Source organism: Anolis carolinensis, chromosome 1 (genome assembly GCF_035594765.1).
Source record: "Anolis carolinensis isolate JA03-04 chromosome 1, rAnoCar3.1.pri, whole genome shotgun sequence".
Lineage (NCBI taxonomy): Eukaryota > Metazoa > Chordata > Lepidosauria > Squamata > Dactyloidae > Anolis > Anolis carolinensis.
The window spans coordinates 366866583-366886402 of record NC_085841.1 but is presented as its reverse complement, the minus strand read 5'-3'; the positions used below and the strand labels follow the sequence as shown (position 1 = coordinate 366886402).

The 19820-nt window shown below is 42.5% G+C and overlaps 2 protein-coding genes across 2 annotated transcripts in view; both read left to right on the top strand.

The window, feature by feature from the left end:
• togaram1 (TOG array regulator of axonemal microtubules 1) overlaps nucleotides 1-13848 on the top strand; it is a 38759-nt gene extending 24911 nt beyond the window's left edge. Inside the window, exons 13-23 of the mRNA XM_062968734.1 lie at nucleotides 715-792; nucleotides 961-1114; nucleotides 1846-1951; nucleotides 3143-3378; nucleotides 4147-4305; nucleotides 5992-6118; nucleotides 6822-6940; nucleotides 9033-9222; nucleotides 10945-11164; nucleotides 12143-12229; nucleotides 12774-13848. Of these exons, the coding sequence (XP_062824804.1) occupies nucleotides 715-792; nucleotides 961-1114; nucleotides 1846-1951; nucleotides 3143-3378; nucleotides 4147-4305; nucleotides 5992-6118; nucleotides 6822-6940; nucleotides 9033-9222; nucleotides 10945-11164; nucleotides 12143-12229; nucleotides 12774-13030 (1733 nt within the window). The 3' untranslated portion in view covers nucleotides 13031-13848. The remainder of the gene's footprint in view (nucleotides 1-714; nucleotides 793-960; nucleotides 1115-1845; nucleotides 1952-3142; nucleotides 3379-4146; nucleotides 4306-5991; nucleotides 6119-6821; nucleotides 6941-9032; nucleotides 9223-10944; nucleotides 11165-12142; nucleotides 12230-12773) is intronic.
• Nucleotides 13849-16988: 3140 nt separating this feature from the next.
• The window catches only part of prpf39 (pre-mRNA processing factor 39), a 41542-nt gene continuing 38710 nt past the window's right edge, over nucleotides 16989-19820 (top strand). Inside the window, exon 1 of the mRNA XM_062968733.1 lies at nucleotides 16989-17147. The gene's annotated coding sequence lies outside the window, so the exon portion shown is untranslated. The remainder of the gene's footprint in view (nucleotides 17148-19820) is intronic.

Here is a 19820-nt window from a genome sequence, read left to right as displayed (position 1 = left end):
TAAAAACTATGCAACAGACATTATGGGCTGGGGCAGAATGTTTTTATCGTTTTAGTATCCAAAACCAAAAATACTTTACCTGTATATGTATCCATATCCAGATTAAACCCCCAGCTATAGGCAATCTTGCTGACTGGAAGGTTGGCAGTTCAAGCTACGTGTCAGGGTGAGCTCCCACTGTCAGCCCAGCTTCTGCTTACCTAGCAGTTAGAAAACAGCAATGTGAGTAGATAAATAGGTACCGCTTTGGCAGGAAGGTAAAAGGTGCCCCTGAAAAACATGCCAGCAGAAAGGTGTCCATGGACAACAAGCTCCTCGGTGTGGAAGAATGGCTGAGTTGAGCCTTGGAAGCCTTGCCTCTGTTTATGTACTGTCTGTCCTTGTCAATTGTATAACGGCATTAAATATTTGCCATATATTTACTTGTCATCCGCTCTGAGTCCCCTCGGGGAAATAGAGCAGACTATCAATAAAGTATTTATTGTTGTTATTATTCTCCAGTCAATGCATCTAATGCAGGCATGGGCCAACTTCGGCCCTTCCTCCAGGTGTTTTGGATTTCAATCCCATAATTCCTAATAGCTATTATTAGGAATTGTGGGAGTTGACAAAACACCTGGAGGGAGGGCCAAAGTTGGCCCATGCCTGATCTAATGAATGATAAGCTGTCATGGGAGTGTGGTAATAATCAGAATGGGCCATTTTCCTTTTTAGGAAACGCTGCTTTCAGTCCTCTGTTGAAGCGAACATCAAGTATTAAAAGGACACAGCCATCGGTGTTGCTGGACTCGGGTAAATTTCTGCAGCGCAAAAGCTAAACTGATAATGGGTGCAGGGTGTGAGGGATGTGGCCTTCTGTGCCTGGTAGTTTGGGGCCTCTTGGCCTGTTCTTGTTGCCTTCTGCCTGTTGGCTTCCCTCCTGTCCCTCCTTCTGGTACAACCGAATGCCTGTCCTCGCAGGAGAAATGCCTCCAGGGCCCCGGGTGCCGTTCAAGGACCGGACGCTGTGTGTCCTGCACAGTCCAGAGATCATGGAGCCCTCGGAGCTGCGCCCCTTCGCCAAGCCAGAGGCGGCCCTTTCGGAAGCCCTGCAAAACCTGGGCGAGGAGGACTGGTGCGTATGGGCCGCCAAGGGAGGCTCCCACCCGTCTGTCATGGATACTTTTTGAACCTTGAAAATGTTCTTTCATGCATTTCCAATGGGACAGATTGCATCAGGCACTTTCAGAGGCAGAAGTAGACGCACAGACCCAGTACTGGGTTCATAATAGCTATATTGGTTACACAGGCAACGGGTAACATCACATTTAATCAGCATTCACTCACATCCATTCGACACATTCGATCCCTAGAGTTGCCATTTGGAGTATCTTTTTTTACATGAGAAGTATTGCGGACAGGTTGCCTTTGGTGTTTGAACCATCCCAAGTCTAGTCCCGAGCATATATTTGCCAGCTCCTGATAGAAGGGATGGTCCAGGGTCTTCATTTTAGATGCTAACTCTTATCAGCACAGCCTTTTCTCTTAATGGCTTGTTTTACTGCTTGTTTTTATATTGTCATGACCGGGCTTGGCCCCATGTAAGCCGCCCCGAATCCCTTCGGGGAGATGGGGCGGGGTATAAGAATAAAATTATTATTATTATTATTATTATTATTATTATTATTATTATTATTTATTATTATTATTATTATTATTATGGCTTGACCTGGTGGGTAGTTCTGGGTAAAACAAGGTCAAGAAAACATGGGAGCTTTTAGGTAAAGGTGCTTTTTCATGCAGTGAGTGGGTGGGCCCCTTTGTGCTCTTTGTACGGATTGAGCCCCAATCCTTTTGTCCCTTCAGGGAGAAGAAGATCGAGGGCCTGAACTCCATCCGGTGCCTCTCCGCTTACCACCCGGAGACACTGGCCGCAAAGCTGCACGAGGCCAGTCTGGCGGTGGTTCAGGAGGTGAGTCTTCCTTTCAGGTCTCTGATCAATACTTTTTCATTCTTAAAATGTTCTTTAATTTGTTTTCAGTGGGGCAGAATATATCAGGCACACTTGGAGAAAAAAATTGACGCATAGACTCCAGTACTGGTTTTATAATAGCTATATTGGTTACATAGACAAAGAGGAAACATCACATTTACTCAATATTCACATACATCCAATACTTGCATGCTCACAGCGCCTTCGTGGCTTGCTGTTGGAGCAGAGAGGCGGGTGGACAGGCTGCATTCCTCACAAATCTCCCACACTTTTCTAACACATCACTACATTAACGTGCACATACTAACGAATGCACAACTACACAGGCAATACTATAGATCTCACACAGTCTTCTTTTAAAAACCCTTGTTTTTCTACTCCCTAAAGTTACTACTATATAGCCACACGTCTGCTTCAATGACAGTCCTCTAATTCAGGCATGGGCAAACTTTGGCCCTCCCTCCAGGTGTTTTGGAATTCAGCTCCCACAATGTCCATGTATTTATCTGTAGAACCAATTCTGTGCTTTCTACTTCACATTGTACCAAAATGCTTTTTTTTCTTCACTCAAAAGGGTGTTGGCGTTGGCGTTCCATCTCTTTGATCTTGAAGGTTGCCTTTCGCTGTACCTTTCTCAGCTCTCTCTTATCTTTTATGCAATCCAGGCATGGGCAGACTTCAGCCCTCCCTTCAGGTGTTTTGGACTTCAACTCCCACAATTCTTAACAGGAATTCCTGTTAGGAATTGTGGAAGTTGAAGTCCAAAACACCTGGAGGGAGGGCTAAAGTTGGCCCATGCCTGTTGTAGACACTAGGCTCCTATAGATGCCGGCCCTCTCTTTCTCCCTCTTGTGAGAACCCTGAACTTTAGAAGGCTTCGTTTGTAGCCTTCAATGAAACTGCGAGCATTGCTGACCTGGCTGATTGTGGCATGAACTTTCCTAGGCAAGGGGCCCTTCCCTCCTTCCTCAGGGGCAGAAGGTGGGACTGGAAACCAAGTCCGCCAGGTGAGCCACAAACAGCGTGTGACCCTTAGCACTCGCCTGGTTCCCTTGTCACCCCACACACACCTGTCCAGATGTGCGCCTCACCATCCTTCTGTGTCACGTCAGTGTTCCCCAAGAGGAAAAGTCGTGTTTGGCTCCTGATCCTGGCCTTTCCCGTCCTCAGGTGAAGAACCTGCGTTCGGTGGTCTCCCGGGCTGCCGTGGTTTGCGTAGGGGACTTGTTCAACTACCTGAAGAAGAGCATGGACCAAGAGCTGGATAATACGGTCAAAGTCCTGCTCCACAAGGCTGGGGAGTCCAACACCTTCATCCGGGAGGACGTGGACCGGGCCCTGAAGGCCATGGTGAACAACGCGACACCGTCCCGCGCCCTCTCCGCTCTTGTCAGCGGAGGCCAGAGGTAACTGGACAGGATCCTTGCCCCCGTTGACCCTTGGGCTGGTGGCCCTTTTGCCTTTACGATCCCTCTCGGTCCAGCACTTGCGCCTCAAGGTAGACAAGTGCTTGAGCTGACCAGTCAGCAAAGAATGACGGATCTTCTGTGTTTAAGTTAATTAATACTTAGAACATCCAGAAACAGATGAGGAGATACATATTTATTGTAACTGGTACAATATACATCTAGCAGTATGCAGCTTTCATGCATGGTATATCCTAACACTTCCGTTTCCAATACAACTCTTTTCCCCATACTCTGTTCTGTGTTTCTGTCGCACCCCAGACCTGAGGCCACCTATGACCAGAGCATCGCACAGGAGTCCAGAGTAAAGGCAGTTTATTGTAAAAAGCACACAAAAGATATATAGCAAAAGCAGGAATAAGGAAAGAGGGTGTAAAGTCCAAAAAAGTCAGCAATCAAATGTCTTTTGCAAATCCGAAAGCAAGACAATTCAAGAATAGTCCAAAATCCAAAATCAACTTGGGTCCTTAGGCAAAACTTGAACAAGAATACACAACATGAGCATGGAAAACTCCCAGAATACTTGAATCCCAAAATCAAGACAATAACTAGAGAACCCAGGCCTGACTGTAAAAGCCACGTTGCCTGAACTGAAGAGCAAAGAACTTGCAGCCCCTAATATATAGACTAGCTGCATGCCAGGCAGGAATTGGGATGTGAATCATTCCCATTCCCCTTTTGAATGTGTCTCCGCCTTTGCTCTCTCAGCCACTTGAATGCAAATGTGAGGCGATGCGCTGCGCAACACCTCTCGGACGTGGTGGAGCACATGGGGCCGGGGCGCATCCTCTCCGGCCTGAAGGACGTGACAGACAAGATCTTCTCGGCCGTGACCAAGTTTGTCCAAGACGGATCTCAGGAAACCAGGTGAGCCCTTGGGAAGCCTGGAGAAGGTGTGTCGGTATGTGGAGAGCACCTGCTATGGTGAAAACCTGTGTCTTTGGGCCTTGTATTCAAAGACACATCAAGACAGTGTGTGGAAGAAGTATCAGACAGATCAAAGACAGCATAGGAGATCTTCTCACCTTAAAGATGATTTAGAGTAAGAGTCTTGTTAGAAGTGCAGAGAGGGAAGCTGTCATGTACAGGGTTTGGTTTTTTAACCGAGAGCCTTGGGCGTTTTGGTGGGCGGCTCTTATCCTTTCACTGGGTACGAGAGAGCTTTATTTACAGGGAAGCATGAGGCCTGTTCTAGTATTCCTCACCATTCATTATATGCTGGCTAAGATGTACATTTCTATGCCAATATCACGGGAGTTTCTGATAGAACTCAGCTTTTCAAGGACAGTAATGGTTCTCCAAAAGCCATTCTTTAATCATATTTGTGTGGTCCATGTGTACAGGTTGCGCATCCATTATCCAGAGTTACAAAATCCAAAATGCTCCAAAATCATCCACTTGAGTGACTGGGAGTTTAACACCATTACTTTCTGATGGTTCAATGTACACAGACTATGTTTCCTGCACAAAATCATGAAAAACCTTATAATGTCACATTCAGGCTATGTGTATAAGGGTATATATGATAGATAAGATAGATAGATAGATAGATAGATAGATAGATAGATAGATAGATAGATAGATAGATAGATAGGTTCCCATCTGCAAAATATCTCATGTAAACACATGTTCCTGAACCTGAAAAAAATCCAACACACTTTTGGTCCCAAGCACTTTTTAGAGCAGGGGTCCCCAAACTAAGGCCCGGGGGCCGGATGCGGCCCTCCGAGCTCATTTACCTGGCCCCCGCCCTCAGTTTTATAATATAATATATTGTATATACATATAATATTATAATGTAATACAATATCACACTAATAATAATACCATATAATAATATTAATTATATATTCTATATTACATTCGTATAATATTACTAATAATATTACAGTATAGTGGTATAGTTCAATAAAGTAATATATAATGCTAATATTGTGCTATGCTAATAATATAATATATTGTATGTACATATAATTTGTAAGCCACTCTGAGTCCCCTTTGGGGTGAGAAGGGTGTGATACAAATGTAGTAAATAAATGCAGTAAATAAATAAATAAATAAATAAATAAATACATTTTAGACTTAGGCTCACCCAAAGTCTGAAATGACTTGAAGGCACACAACAACAACAACCCTAATTAACTTGACTATCTCATTGGCCAGAAGCAGGACCACACTTCCCATTGAAATCCTGATAAATGTATGTTGGTTAAAATTATTTTTATTTTTAAATATTGTATTGCTATTTCATTTTTGTTGTTGTTGTTGTTGTTGTTGCACTACAAATAAGACATGTGCAGTGTGCATCGGAATTTATTTGTAATGAAAATCCGGCCCCTCAACAGTCTGAAGGATTGTGGACTGGCCCTCGGCTTAAAAAGTTTGAGGACTCCTGTTTTAGAGGAAGGAGATTCAACCTACGATATATTTTAGATTGGATATGCATCAGGTTGCATTAGGCTGCCTTTACACAACCCCTTCAAACAGTCCCACTCTATGAACTGATGAGGTCCCTGGTTGTAAATTAACAAATGCACATCTTGGCGCTCGCAGGTACTACGGGCGGAAGATGCTTTTCACCTTGATGACACACGGCGACTTTGATAAGATGCTGGAGAAGTACGTGCCACCAAAGGACTTGCCTTACATCAAGGAGACAGTCAGCAACCTCCGCCAGAAGGTAGGCCGCAGAGAGCCCTCTCGTTTGACATGCAACACTTGTCAAAGTGGGCTTTACTCTGGTTTGCTTCTGTTTTGACCAGAAGCAGACCAGGCATGGGTAAACTTCAGCCCTCCCTCCAGGTGATTGGAAGTTGAAGTCCAAAACACCTGGAGGAAGGGCTGAAGTTGGCCCATGCCTGATATAGACTTGATTTCCCCTGGAATCCTTTCAGTGATGGGTAATTAAGATATATATTTCAGTCTCCAAGATGCCACAATTACTTGTTTTGGATTATTTTGGCACAAGGGTTTTTTTTTTTTAATAATTGCCTATCCAGATAATTGGTCAAGAAGTGTCAAGCTAAGTGTCCATCTCAGCGATCAAGAAAATGCAGGAAGCAAGGCTATGGTGGTGTCATGAGAAAAGAACCAACATCAGGAGCACAAACAGCACTGCATTTGGAGAGTGCAGGATAGCAACCACGTGGACAAAAGGCCAAAGATGGATGGACACCATCAACAAAGACATGCGCACTGCCACCCTGAGACCTGAGGATGCCCAAAACAAAGCCCTGTGGAAATGACACTCACAGTGCTCACCCCTCCATTGGGGAAATAGCTTAGAAAGAAGAAGAGCCTATCCAGATAACGGCTAAGCTGTATAAACGATGGAACCCAAAGAGAAGCTATGTGCTGACCTTTCCCTGTCCTTTCCTCTCCAGGGCCTGGGCGAGATGCCGATTGTCACTCCGTCGGCCAAGGGGAGGCGTTCGCACAACGGGAACATGGGCAGTTCGAGGTCCTCCTCGGGGTCACGAGAAGCGCTCCACGCGGGAGACAGGTACCAGTGAGCGAAGGCTGCAGGGATAATGCGGATAATATTTTATTCACACGTCTCTTTCCCCTTTGTTCTCTTCTGGTGCCTCCTTATCAGAAATCGACAACAGCAATTCACAAAAAAAAATCCCCTTCTTCCTGGCTTACAGATCATCAAGTCCCATCCTCTGAGCTCTCTCCTCTTTCCATCTTTGTTGTTTGGATTATCTCCCACTCAGCCCCCCCCCCCCCCCTCTCTGTCTAAACCTTTGGCTAGCTTGGTAATTTTCCATTTTTCCCCCTTTATTTCTCTTTCTCCCAGTCCCTTCAAAGTTGTCTGTCTTATTGGAAGCTTTGAATAGATTGGATTGAATTTGTGCTCGAAGAATGTATGTTTTTCAGCAGGGCGCGAGTGAACACCCAAATGTCTTAACTGGCCAAATCAAATAATCTTGTGGGTTAACCTGTCTTTAGGCCTCTAGAAGGTCAAATCATTTTTTTGTGTTAAGCTAGCAAAGGCACTGGCCTTGCACTTAATATCGCATCACCAACGCACCTGGAAGCCATGACCGACATGAACAAAACAAGCGAGAGTGGCAGCTTTCAGTCATAGAGGGCTTCTTGGGTTGTTCTGTGTGTGACTCCAAACCAATTTGGGGATATATTGGGAAAAGAGGGGACCTCAGTTTAACCTGTAAACTGGTTTGAGGCTGCAAATATCAAACTCCCTGTATCTTGATTCTGTGGCCAATAATAATGGTTATAGAAATTCCCAGCTAAAGTTGTCCTTTTTTTGTATTCTTAGGGTCTGTTGCCTTTCTCAGTGGGTGCATTCCTAGACTGCAGAATTAATGCAGTTTGATGCCACTTAAATTGCCATGCTTCATGATATAGAATCCTGGGAGCTATAGTTTAACAACAACATCAATAACAGTAATTTTTTTTATTACCCACCTCTCTTTTTGACTTGAGGCAGGGCACAACGTAGTTGAAAACATTCCATAAAACCACAAATTAACAGTTAAAATGCATCGATAAAAGCATATATTTAAACCTACACATATCAAAATATCTGAGACAAAAATGAAAACACAATAAACATAGAATGTGAAGCCTACCTAAAAGGCAGACGGTTCACCAAGTCTGCCTTAAGCCACCATGGTTTCTTATTTCATTTCGTCCTTTGGGTGTTTTAAACCTGTGTTCTTTCTGGTGTAACAGACCAGCTTGTATGTGCTTAGACCAGGGGTCCTCAAACTTTTTAAGCCGAGGGCCGGTCCACAATCCTTCAGACTGTTGAGGGGCCGGATTATCATTTGAAAAAAATACAAACAAATTCAGATGCACACTGCAAATGTCTTATTTGTAGTGCAAAAACAACAACAACAGCAAGAACAATGAAAGAACAATACAATATTTAAAAATAAAAACAATTTTAACCAACATACATTTATCAGGATTTCAATGGGAAGTGTGGTCCTGCTTCTGGCCAATGAGATAGTCAAGTTAATTAGGGTTGTTGTTGTTGTTGTTGTTGTTGTTGTTGTGTGCCTTCAAGTTATTTCAGACTTTGGGTGAGCCCAAGTCTAAAATTTATTTATTTATTTATTTATTTATTTATTTATTTATTATTTACTGCATTTATTTACTACATTTGTATCACACCCTTCTCACCCCAAAGGGGACTCAGAGTGGCTTACAAATTATATGTACACACAATATATTATATTATTAGCATAGCACAATATTAGCATTATATATTACTATATTGAACTATACCACTATACTGTAATACTATTAGTAATATTATATGTAATATAGAATATATAATTAATATTATTATATGGTATTATTATTGTATTGTATTACATTATAATATTATTATCAATATTATATGTATATAGAATATATTATATTATAAAACTGAGGGCGGGGGCCAGGTAAATGAACTCGGAGGGCCGCATCCGGCCCCCGGGCCTTAGTTTGGGGACCCCTGGCTTAGACCGTGTCCCTTCGCTGAAGCCATTACTGAGGTTCAGCATCACATAGAAGTAGGAAAGTTTCCTGTCGTGTTTGTGCATAATTTGTAAAATATTCTGCCATCTTTTTCTCAACAGGGAGATCAGAGAAGTACGTGAGATTTCAAGGAAACTGGCTCCCCGTAATGCCTTGGAAAGTGCAGAATACGTGAAGGTTTTGACAAGCTTACTGAATGCAAAAGACTTCCGGGACCGAATTAGTGGAATTCAGCAACTGTTGGCAGACACAGAGAGTAACCAAGACCTTGTTGTTGCCAACATTGTGAAGGTAACATGAGATAGGGCTGGTGTATGAATGTGTGTGTGTGTGTGAGAGAGAGAGAGAGACAGAGACAGAGAAAGAGAGGGGGGCTCAACCTCCTCATCAGAAATACTGGGAAGCTATGTGGGTCAGAAACTCTGAGAACTGAACCAGAAATCACAATGGCTATGGAAGTGTAACTCCAGTTACACACACACATATACACATACACATACATATATACAAACTTAGGGTAGCATAGGGATGGGTTCAAATCCCTTTGAGGTTTCCTTTGCTGCCTGTGCCTCTTTTCAGAAGATTCTGCCTCACTTTCTGTCCGTGTGAGAATTAGATTTTGAAAAATGTGGCTTGTTGTGGAAACAAAGATTGATGCTAAAGCTTGAGTGGAGACCCCTTTCCCCCTTGATAATAACTCTTCCAGGAGTGGATTTTCCTTTTGAGGGCTGGATTCCTTTCACTTTCTGTGCCCTCACCCCTGTTCTTAACTATGAGTTGTTTATAAGTCAGATGTTTCTAACTCAGGGATTGCCTGTTTATCACATGCCTGCTCTGGGGCAAACCTCGGGCTGAAAATGGGCTTCCACATTTGGGCAATGCTTCTTCTGTCCTTTTTGACAGCCTGGCCAGGAAAATGGGCCGCCGGTCTCTGAGGCGCTGTTCCCTCTCTGCAGAACGGCCTGGGATTGATCCATAGGCGATAGCAAGCTAACGTTTTGGCCCCTCGACTTACACAGGAGGAGGGATACTTAGGGCCTCATCACATCAGGATATAATCCATTTATTTCAGTATGCATCCCAAAAAAATTTCAGACTGGATGCATACTGTATTGAGACGGGATGCATACTGTCCTCATCACAACTAATTATTATGATTCTTATGATTTGAAAATACTTTGACTCATCACACCACAGAAGGCTGGCCTCTCCCAATCCTTCTCCCAATCCATCACTCATGGCCTTTGAAAAAAAACGTTGTTGATGGGATGCATACGGATTTTCCTATCACATACAAGAACAGTGCTTCAGCAACAGAAGAATCTGTAGTATTACCAAAAACATGATTAGAATTGACTGCAAATAATCCGTTTCTGCGATGCTTTGCAGACGGATTCCAATGGAATACTGACGGGATGGGGCAAACGTCATGTGATAGGACCCGTTCTAAATCATTCTCAAACATATATCCCTTTTGCTGTTCTCCAATATCTGTCCTCCAGATTGCCCCACCACTCTATAAGCCTGTTCTCTGTGGTTTTTACTCCTACTTCCTTTCTCACCCCGAGTTTTAACCTAGTGTTCATGTGGCCCGCCCTTGGTTTTATTGTTCTACTGTTCTTTTGATTTTGTTTATTGTAGTGTATATTTTCTTTTATTGTATTGTTTAATGCGTTATGATTTGTTGTTTTATTTATATTTTGTTATATTGTATTGTTCTGGGCATGGCCCCATGTAAGCCGCCCCGAGTCCCCGTTGGGGAGATGGTGGCGGGATATAAATAAAGATTATTATTATTATTATTATTATTATTATTATTATTATTAAACAGTCTCAGAAACTGCATTTCCTAATGTTGCTGTCTGAGGAGAGATGTCTTTCCTTTTGCTTTTGGAGTTGGAGCTCAGGGGAGGCTGGGGAACATGAAGGGATGCAGTGAATGAGTGGAGGAGGGAGGAGTGCCCTTTTCTTCCTCGAAACAACAGTCTTCTTGCTGCTCATGTTCCCATCCAGATCTTTGATGCCTTCAAGTCCCGCTTGCACGACTCGAACAGCAAGGTCAACCTGGTGGCCTTGGAGACGATGCGGCGCCTGGTCCCGCTGCTGAAGGAGAGGCTGTCCCCCGTCGTCAACATGCTGATCCCGGCCCTGGTCGACAACAACCTCAACTCCAAGAACCCCGGGATCTACGCGGCCGCCACCAGCGTCCTCCAAGCGCTCTGCCTCCACCTGGGTGAGGAGGGGGCCCTTTTCAGGGAAGAGAGAAGGGGACCTCACCACCACACACTTGCCTTCCCTTGGCCTTCCATCCCTTGGCTGTGCCTCTGCTGAGAAACCAAAAGGTTGACTAGCCCGCATTTGAGTATGAGCATGCAGAGAGCCTCCAGACAACCCTTCCCTTTTAATATGTGTGTGCATGGCCTATCCTGAAATTAGACAACAAGAAGCTGGGAAATAATAATAATCATGATTTTATTTCTTACCTATGTCTCTTTGTGACTCGAAGCGGGTCACAGCACAGTTAAAACACACAAGCATTGCAAAAATTCTGCAAAGGACACATTAAAAGGCAGTTCTCTAAAAGATACACATCAAAACGTATTTCTATAAAATACATAGGACAGAGATTAAAACACAGCACCTAGGTTTGAAATTCATGCTTAAAATTGATAGGGTGGGCCTGCTGGGAGAGATAGGTTTTAGATGGCTTTTAAATTCTGACAGCTGCAAGCTTGGTCTAGTAATTTTATTTCTCCTTTAAAGATGAGGAATTATTGAGACTGTGATTCCAGAGACTGGTGGTATAATGTCACAGGGTTCTAAAATCGAAGCAGGGATCGTGGGATCCACAGGCGGCAGGACATGCAGCCCGAGACCCACTTTTGCATTCCCAAAGCATGCCATCTTCTTTCCAGCCAGTACTCAGAAAAGACACACACACACACACACACACACACACAGAAAGAAACTTGTTCAAACTGGTTCTCCAGCAGCAGGATAGCAACAGTTACAAAACCAATTCCCAGGCCCTTGCAAACTCAGCTAATCGGCTCCATGCATTTGATTTTCCAGTTAACACACATACTGTATGCATAGTGTTTGCAAACTATGACACCCTTCTCCTCATTGTGAATCAAAGGAAAGTTGCAGACCTTTTTGTCCTCTTTCTTCATTTGTCCTTCCATGTCTCTTCCTCTTCCTTTGCCTCCAGATAACTACCTGCTTCTCCAGCCATTCTGCACAAAGGCCCAGTTTCTGAATGGGAAAGCCAAGCAGGACATCACGGAAAAGCTTGCTGGTAAGATAAAGTAACAGATAGACAGAAAAATTAAAAAGATGCCTAACTTTGGTAGAAGAGTTCATGATGCTGAATCTCGCCCAATTGCGCCTGCAAAGAAGGCGGAACCGAGAGCAGGGCCTCTCCAGATGATCTTAAACTCGGAGATGGTTTATGTCATTGTATTTATACTTGTATATTACTGTTTATATGTGGCACTTGGAATGCTTCTGTGAGCCGTACAAATAGAGATTTATTAGTGGCCGGGCTGTGGTGCAGGCTGGATAGCAGCCAGCTGCAACAAATCACTCTGACTAAGAGGTCATGAGTTCGAGGCCAGCCCATGCCTGCGTCTGTCTCTGTTCTATGTTATGGCATTGAATGTTTGCCTTATATGTGTGCAATGTGATCCGCCCTGAGTCCCCTTCGGGGTGAGAAGGGAGGAATATAAATACTCTAAATAAATAAATAAATAAATCATTTTTTCCCATAAGTCTCCCCAGTTTTCCAAACCTGTATTTTCCCCTATACTCATGCTGTTGGTTCTTCCCGTTCTTCCCCTCAGAGCTGGTGATGGAGCTGTACCCGCGGAAGCCTCACGCGGTGGAGCAGAAGGTGCTGGTGGTGCTGTGGCACCTCCTGGGCAACCTCACCAACAGCGGCTCGCTGCCCGGCGCCGGCGGGAACATCAGGGCGGCCACGGCCAAGCTCTCCAAGGCGCTCTTTGCACAGATGGGGCCGGGCCTCTTGGCCCACGCCGCCTCCCAGCCGCCCCACATCAAAAGGACCCTCGAGGAGTTCCTGGAGCAGCAGCCCACTTGACAGCCAACTGGGCCTTTTGACGATCCTCGAACCCGGATGATCCTCGAGCGGCGTTTCCTGAGCTGCGCCTGCACTTTTGATGCCGAAGCTAACCCGAAGCGATGTCTTTCAATGGCCGACCATCATGGACTTTTGCCTCTTGGGCTTGATACCAAAACCAGTGTGGCTCTTTCACAAACCGTGTCTCCTTGGATTAGGTCCTTCGCCCTGGGCGGCACGGTGCCCTGCGATGACTAACTAACGAAGAGGACATTTTGGAAATAGGAACACTCTTAATCATGGATCGTGTTGTTCAACATGTCTTCTCACATAGCCTTAAAAGGGGGGAAAGGGGTGTGTGTAAAAATAATAGTCCTCGAGAGACGCATGGAAGAACAGGGCTCTGTGGCATTTGTGGAAACGTAACTCATTCTCGAAGCCATTCCGCTCTCCTTCGCTTCTGCCGCCCTTGACGTTCTTTGTTCCATCGCTTGACAGTCGGGCCTGAAATCCGCACACCGTTGTCAACCTTTTTAACAGGTTCGTGGAGCATGTCGACCAACATTTCTAGAAATGTGGAACCTCATTTTAAATCAATTTCGATCAAAACACAGAAGTGTCACGCGTTGAATCTAAGCTTCCATATTTTAGTGTGAAAAACTCCTACTGGGTTCTTTCTGTCCGAGATCTGTATACAAGTGTTCCCTTCCTTGCCCTGCTGTGCGACCTTCAGCGATATAGTGCCAGTTCTTCTTCTGCTCTCAGAATTCGACACCTTACAAGTACTGTATTCATTTTAAAGGAAAAAAAGTTATAAAATAAATGGATTTATTTCTGTACTCCTGTGGCAGTTCCTCTGTTTCACACATTGGCTTGGCTTTGGACGTTTGCCCTGAATACTGTGGCATAAAAATAGGGTGCTCCATATTAATACTACTAAAAAGGTAAAGGTTTCCCCTGACATTAAGTCCAGTCATGTCTGACTCTGGGGGTTGGTGCTCATCTCCATTTCTAAGCCGAAGAGCCAGCATTGTCCGTAGACACCTCCAAGGTCATGTGGCCGGCATGACTGCATGGAGCACAGTTAATACTACTACTAATAATAATTTTTTTATTTACCTACCTCTCCTTTCAGCTCAAGGCGGGGAACAACAGACAGACATAAGAAGATGTTTTCAAGGAACTTACTAAATTGATGGGTTTTGTTGCTGTTGTTGCTGTTACATGCGGAGTATCCCATATTTGATATTGGGATTGTGTTGGGTTTTAGAACACCTGTCATTCCATAATGAGATCTTGGAGATGGCCTAAAATGAAACCATTTTGTGTCTCATATATTTACAGAGACTTAATTTTGAACACTACTATTGTATATACCCAGCATTGCTTGGGTTTGAATTTTCTTTGTGGCTCTTTCTTTCCTCCCTTTCACCTCTTGCACCTTCTGCCTTTCTTTTCTTCCTTCCTGTCCTTCTCTGGCTTTCCTTCATACTCTTTTCTCTTCCTTCCTTCCTTCCTTCCTTCCTTCCTTCCTTCCTTCCTTCCTTCCTTTTCCTCCCTCCCTTCATACCTTTTCCCTTCCCTTTCCTTCTCATGCTACCCGTCTCTTCTATTCTGCCACTTTAAAGACCACTTTACCTGGAATCACACTCTGTCCAATTCTGGGCTCCGCAATTGAAGGGAGATGTTGACTCTAAGCTGGAATGTGTCCAGAAGATGGTGACTCAAAGGATCAAGGGTTTGGAGAACAAGAATCCCTATGAGGAGCGGCTTAAAGAGCACAGCCTATTTAGCCTGCAGGAGAGAAGACAGAGAAGGAAACATGAGGGCCATGGATCAAGATGGGAGGGGAAGTCCTAGGGAGGCCCCAAGGCAAAAAAAATTGCCCATGCCTGATTTAACCCATTGCGCCACATTGGCTCTTTTAATTGGATTAAGATAACTTTAAATTAGAAGCGAACTAATTCCTTATTAAAAGATTAGTAAAACTATAAAATTCTCATGTGAATAGTAGGATCTTCCCTCATTTCCATTTATGTTACATATATATTTTATATATTACATTTTATATTATTTATTTTTTATATTATATATTACTATCATGGTTATGTGAATTAGAGGGGGGGGGGAGGCCCCTTCATGGCCCCCTTCAGGAAAAGAGGGTTGTGGGGGTTCATCCTTTTATATTGCTATTATTATTATTATTGACACAATGATGGTGTATGACACAGCAAACAAGATAGATATGCTGGATTTCATATCACAAAATCACAAGTCAAACACTTCCCATGCGTTTAGGACTGTGGGATGTATTTTCAGATGATGCGCGCGGATCCCAGCAGGGTGGCCTTTTGCAGTTGGCAGATCGTAATTTTGTCAATGTCTATTGTTTCCAAATGCTGGCAGATCCGAAAATACATCACACAGTCCTAGACACTTGGGAAGTGTTTGACTTGTGATTTTGTGATATGAAATCCAGCATATCTATCTTGTTTGCTGTGTCATAATAATAATAATAATAATAATAATAATAATAATAATAATAATAATGTTTATTTGTATCCCGCCACCATCTCCCCCGGAGGGTACTTGGGGCGGCTCACAGAAATATCAAATACAAAACACAATATACAATACAACAATAAACAAACATGCACCAATTGTAATATTTACACATTAACCAAAAAGAATAAAAACACACTTATTAAAAACATATTTAAAACAGTGAGGCTGTAATAGTAGATTACCAAAGTGCACATTATAAGTTGTAAACTCAAAACATAGATAAAGTGCTACAGATTCGTTTAAGGTCAATTTGGGATGTTATTATGATTATTTATTGTTGGCGTTATTTATCTGTTTATATTATCAGTATTATGATTATTCTTGGTGTCATTAATCATTGATCATTTTATTGGACCATTTCATTTTTTAAATATTATTGCTGGCATGAGTCTTTTTATCTTACTATAATTATTGATAATTTTATTAATCGTATCTTTTTATATATGTTACATAATATAAAAAGTAATTTAAAATTAATATATAATACAAAAATATATATACTATAAAATATATAATATAAAAAGTAATACAAAAAGTAATCTATTATATTACTATATTATTATATTATACTATTATATTATTATATATTATACTATATTATTACTATACTATATTACTATATTATACTATATTATTACTATTAAATTAATATATAATGGTAGCAATCTATTAAATAAAAATACAGTAGGGTTTCACTTATCCAACATAAACGGGCCGGCAGAACGTTGGATAAGCAAATATGTTGGATAATAAGGAGAGATTAAGAAAAAGCCTATTAAACATCAAATTAGGTTACGATTTTACAAATTAAGCACCAAAACATCATCTTATACAACAAATTTGACAGAAAAAGTAGTTCATTACACATTAATGCTATGTAGTAATTACTGTATTTACAAATTTAGCACCAAAATATCACGATATATTGAAAACATTGACTACAAAAATGCGTTGGATAATCCAGAACGTTGGATAAGTGAGACTCTACTGTATTACATAATATAAAAAGTAATTTAAAATTAATATCTAATATAATCTATATATATATAATATAAAAAGTAATACAAAAAGTAATCTATAATATAAATATATATTATATGATATACAATATAAAATTAATATATAATGATAGCCATCTATTATATAAAAATATATATAATATAATGACTCCAGTTTTTTCTGCTGGGTTGCAGTTGTCAGGGAGCCAGGTGGGAGAGGACAGTTGCAATGCGCATGCTCACAAGGGCCCTGCTGGCGAGCGCACGAGGAAGCCAGAAGGGGTAGAGATGCGCATGCGCTGTCTTTTCCTCCAACGTAGGGAGTGTGCAGTTCTGTACGCATGCGCATTCCCCCTCCCTCTCTGCCTCGGGAAGGGAAGAAGGAGCCCATGCGCATGCGTGCCTCGTTTCCCGCCGCCGGCGCAGGGCAAGTCAGAGGGGAGGCCGCGAGCTGGGTTGCGCGTGCGCATTGCGTGCCCAGTGCGTGCCTCTGAGGAGAAAGCGGGGCGAAGCGGCGGCGGCGGCGGCGGCGGCGAGGGTCGGGGCCCGGGCTGATGGCCCAGAGGCGCGGGCAGGTGAGCAGGGGAATCGGGGAAGCCAGGCCCTGGAAGGGCAGGGAGCGAGGAGGAGGGAAGGCCTCAGGAGGACAGTGAGAAAGGGGTGTGGGCCTCACTCCCTCAGGCGAGGAGCAGGCTTCCCTCAGGCGCCTCAGGGACCAGGCCTCAAAGGCTCCCATGGGGAAGGAAGGGAAGGAAAGGAAAGGAAAGCAGGGTGCATTCTACTCATAGTGCTACCAGTATTCGTATTATTATTAATTATTGGCATCTTTCTTTATGTTACTGTCATATAAAATAATACTTTTATATCATAACATTATAGTATATATTAAATATTTTATACTATATTTTATAATGTATATTACTTTTTGCAGTATATTACATATTTTATATTACATATTATCTTTTATATTATATTTTTATAGTATACATTATATTATATATATTATGTTATATATTTTATATTTTAAGGAGCCCCGGTGGCGAAGTGCGTTAAAGCACTGAGATGGAGACTGAAAAACCCCGGGAGCGGCATGAGCTGTTAGCCCCAGCTCCTGCCAACCTAGCAGTTCAAAAACATGCCAACATGAGTAGATCAATAGGTACAGCTCCGGCGGGAAGGTAACGGCGCTCCATGCAGTCATACCAGCCACATGATTTTGGAGGTGTCTACGGACAACGCCGGCTCTTCGGCTTAGAAATGGAGATGAGCACCAACCCCCAGAGTCAGACATGACTGGACTTAACGTCAGGGGAAACCTTTACCTTTTTTTAATTTATATTTGTATTATACCTTCTATATATATAAAAGAGTGATGGCATCACAGCAATTCACAAAACAACAAAAGTACAGGCCCCCCAACCTCAAAATTTGACAACACAACCCATAATCCACGCCTCAAGGTTGATACAACAAAAAGAAAAGAAAAATAAAGTCCTAATTAGAGGGAGAGCAATAATTTTTTTTATCCAATTGCTGCCAGTTTAGAGGGCTAATCTCTGCCCACTTGGTTGCCTAGCAACCAAGGGACAGCCAGGTTTCAGTTAGGGGACAGGCAGATTTAGGCCTCACTTAGGCTTCTTCCACAGATTATCTAATTTGCACTGGATTATATGGCAGTGTAGACTCAAGGCCCTTCCACACAGCTATATAACCCATTTATAATCTTATATTATCTGCTTTGCACTGGGTTATCTTGACTCCGCACTACCATATAATCCACTTCAGTGTGCATTTTATACAGCTGTGAAGAAGGGGCCTCATATAATCCAGTTCTGAGCAGATAATATAAGATTAGAAATATACAGTAGAGTCTCACTTATCCAACGTAAACAGGCCGGCAGGATAAGTGAATATGTTGGATAATAAGAAGGGATTCAGGAAAAGCCAATTAAACATCAAATTAGGTAATCGTTATACAAATTAAGCACCAAAACATCATATTATACAACAAATTTGACAGAAAAAGTAGTTTCATGTGCAGTAATGCTATGTAGTATTTACAGTAGAGTCTCACTTATCCAACACTCGCTTATCCAACGTTCTGGATTATCCAACACATTTTTGTAGTCAATGCTTTCAATATATCGTGATATTTTGGTGCTAAATTCATAAATACAGTAATTACTATATAGCATTACTGTGTACTGAACTACTTTTTCTGACAAATTTGTTGTCTAACATGATGTTTTGGTGCTTAATTTGTAAAATCATAACTTAATTTGATGTTTAATAGGGTTATCCTTAATTCCTCATTATCCAACATATTCGCTTATCCAACGTTCTGCCGGCCCGTTTATGTTGAATAAGTGAGACTCTACTGTATTTACAAATTTACCACTAAAATATCACAATGAATTTAAAACACTGACTACAAAAACATTGATTATGAAAAGGCAGACTGCGTTGGATAATCCAGAACATTGTATAAGCGAATGTTGAATAAGTGAGATTCTTCTTTAATATGAAATAATCACTGGGATAGAATAATGCAGAACAATATAATCTCTAAAACCAGGACAGTAAATAAACAGGGGAATTCCACACAGGAAACAATCAGGGCCAGCTAACACCTCCCAACAAAGTATTCCCATCATCAAAGTCTGGCAAATCCTGTTTTCTCAGGGCCACAGACAGTAGAAGCACATAAAATATTGCAAACAACACCACTCTGAAAACAAGGGAATTCCAGACAGGAAACAATCAGGGCCAGCTAACACCTCCCAACAAAAAATTCACTCAGGGAGGAAACAGCCAGGCTTTAAAGCTGCAAGGCCATTACATCCTAATCATTTTTCCTAATTGCAGCATTCATACTTGCCTCCAACAAACAAAAAAAACCAATCAGAAATATTGTATATTCACAACCTTTAGGAAATAATATCCCCTGATGGCGCAGCGTGTTAAAGCGCTGAGCTGCTGAACTTCTGGACCGAAAGGCCACAGGTTTGAATTGGGGGAGCGGAGAGAGCCCCCACTGTTAGCCCCAGCTTCTGCCAACCCAGAAGTTCGAAAACATGCAAATGTGAGTGCATCAATAGGTACTGCTCCGGCGGGACGGTAACGCCGCTCCATGTAGTCATCCCACATGACCTTGGAGGAGTCTACGGACAACGCCGGCTCTTCGGCTTAGAAATGGAGATGAGCACTAACCTCCAGAGTAAGACACGACTGGACTTAATGTCTGGGGA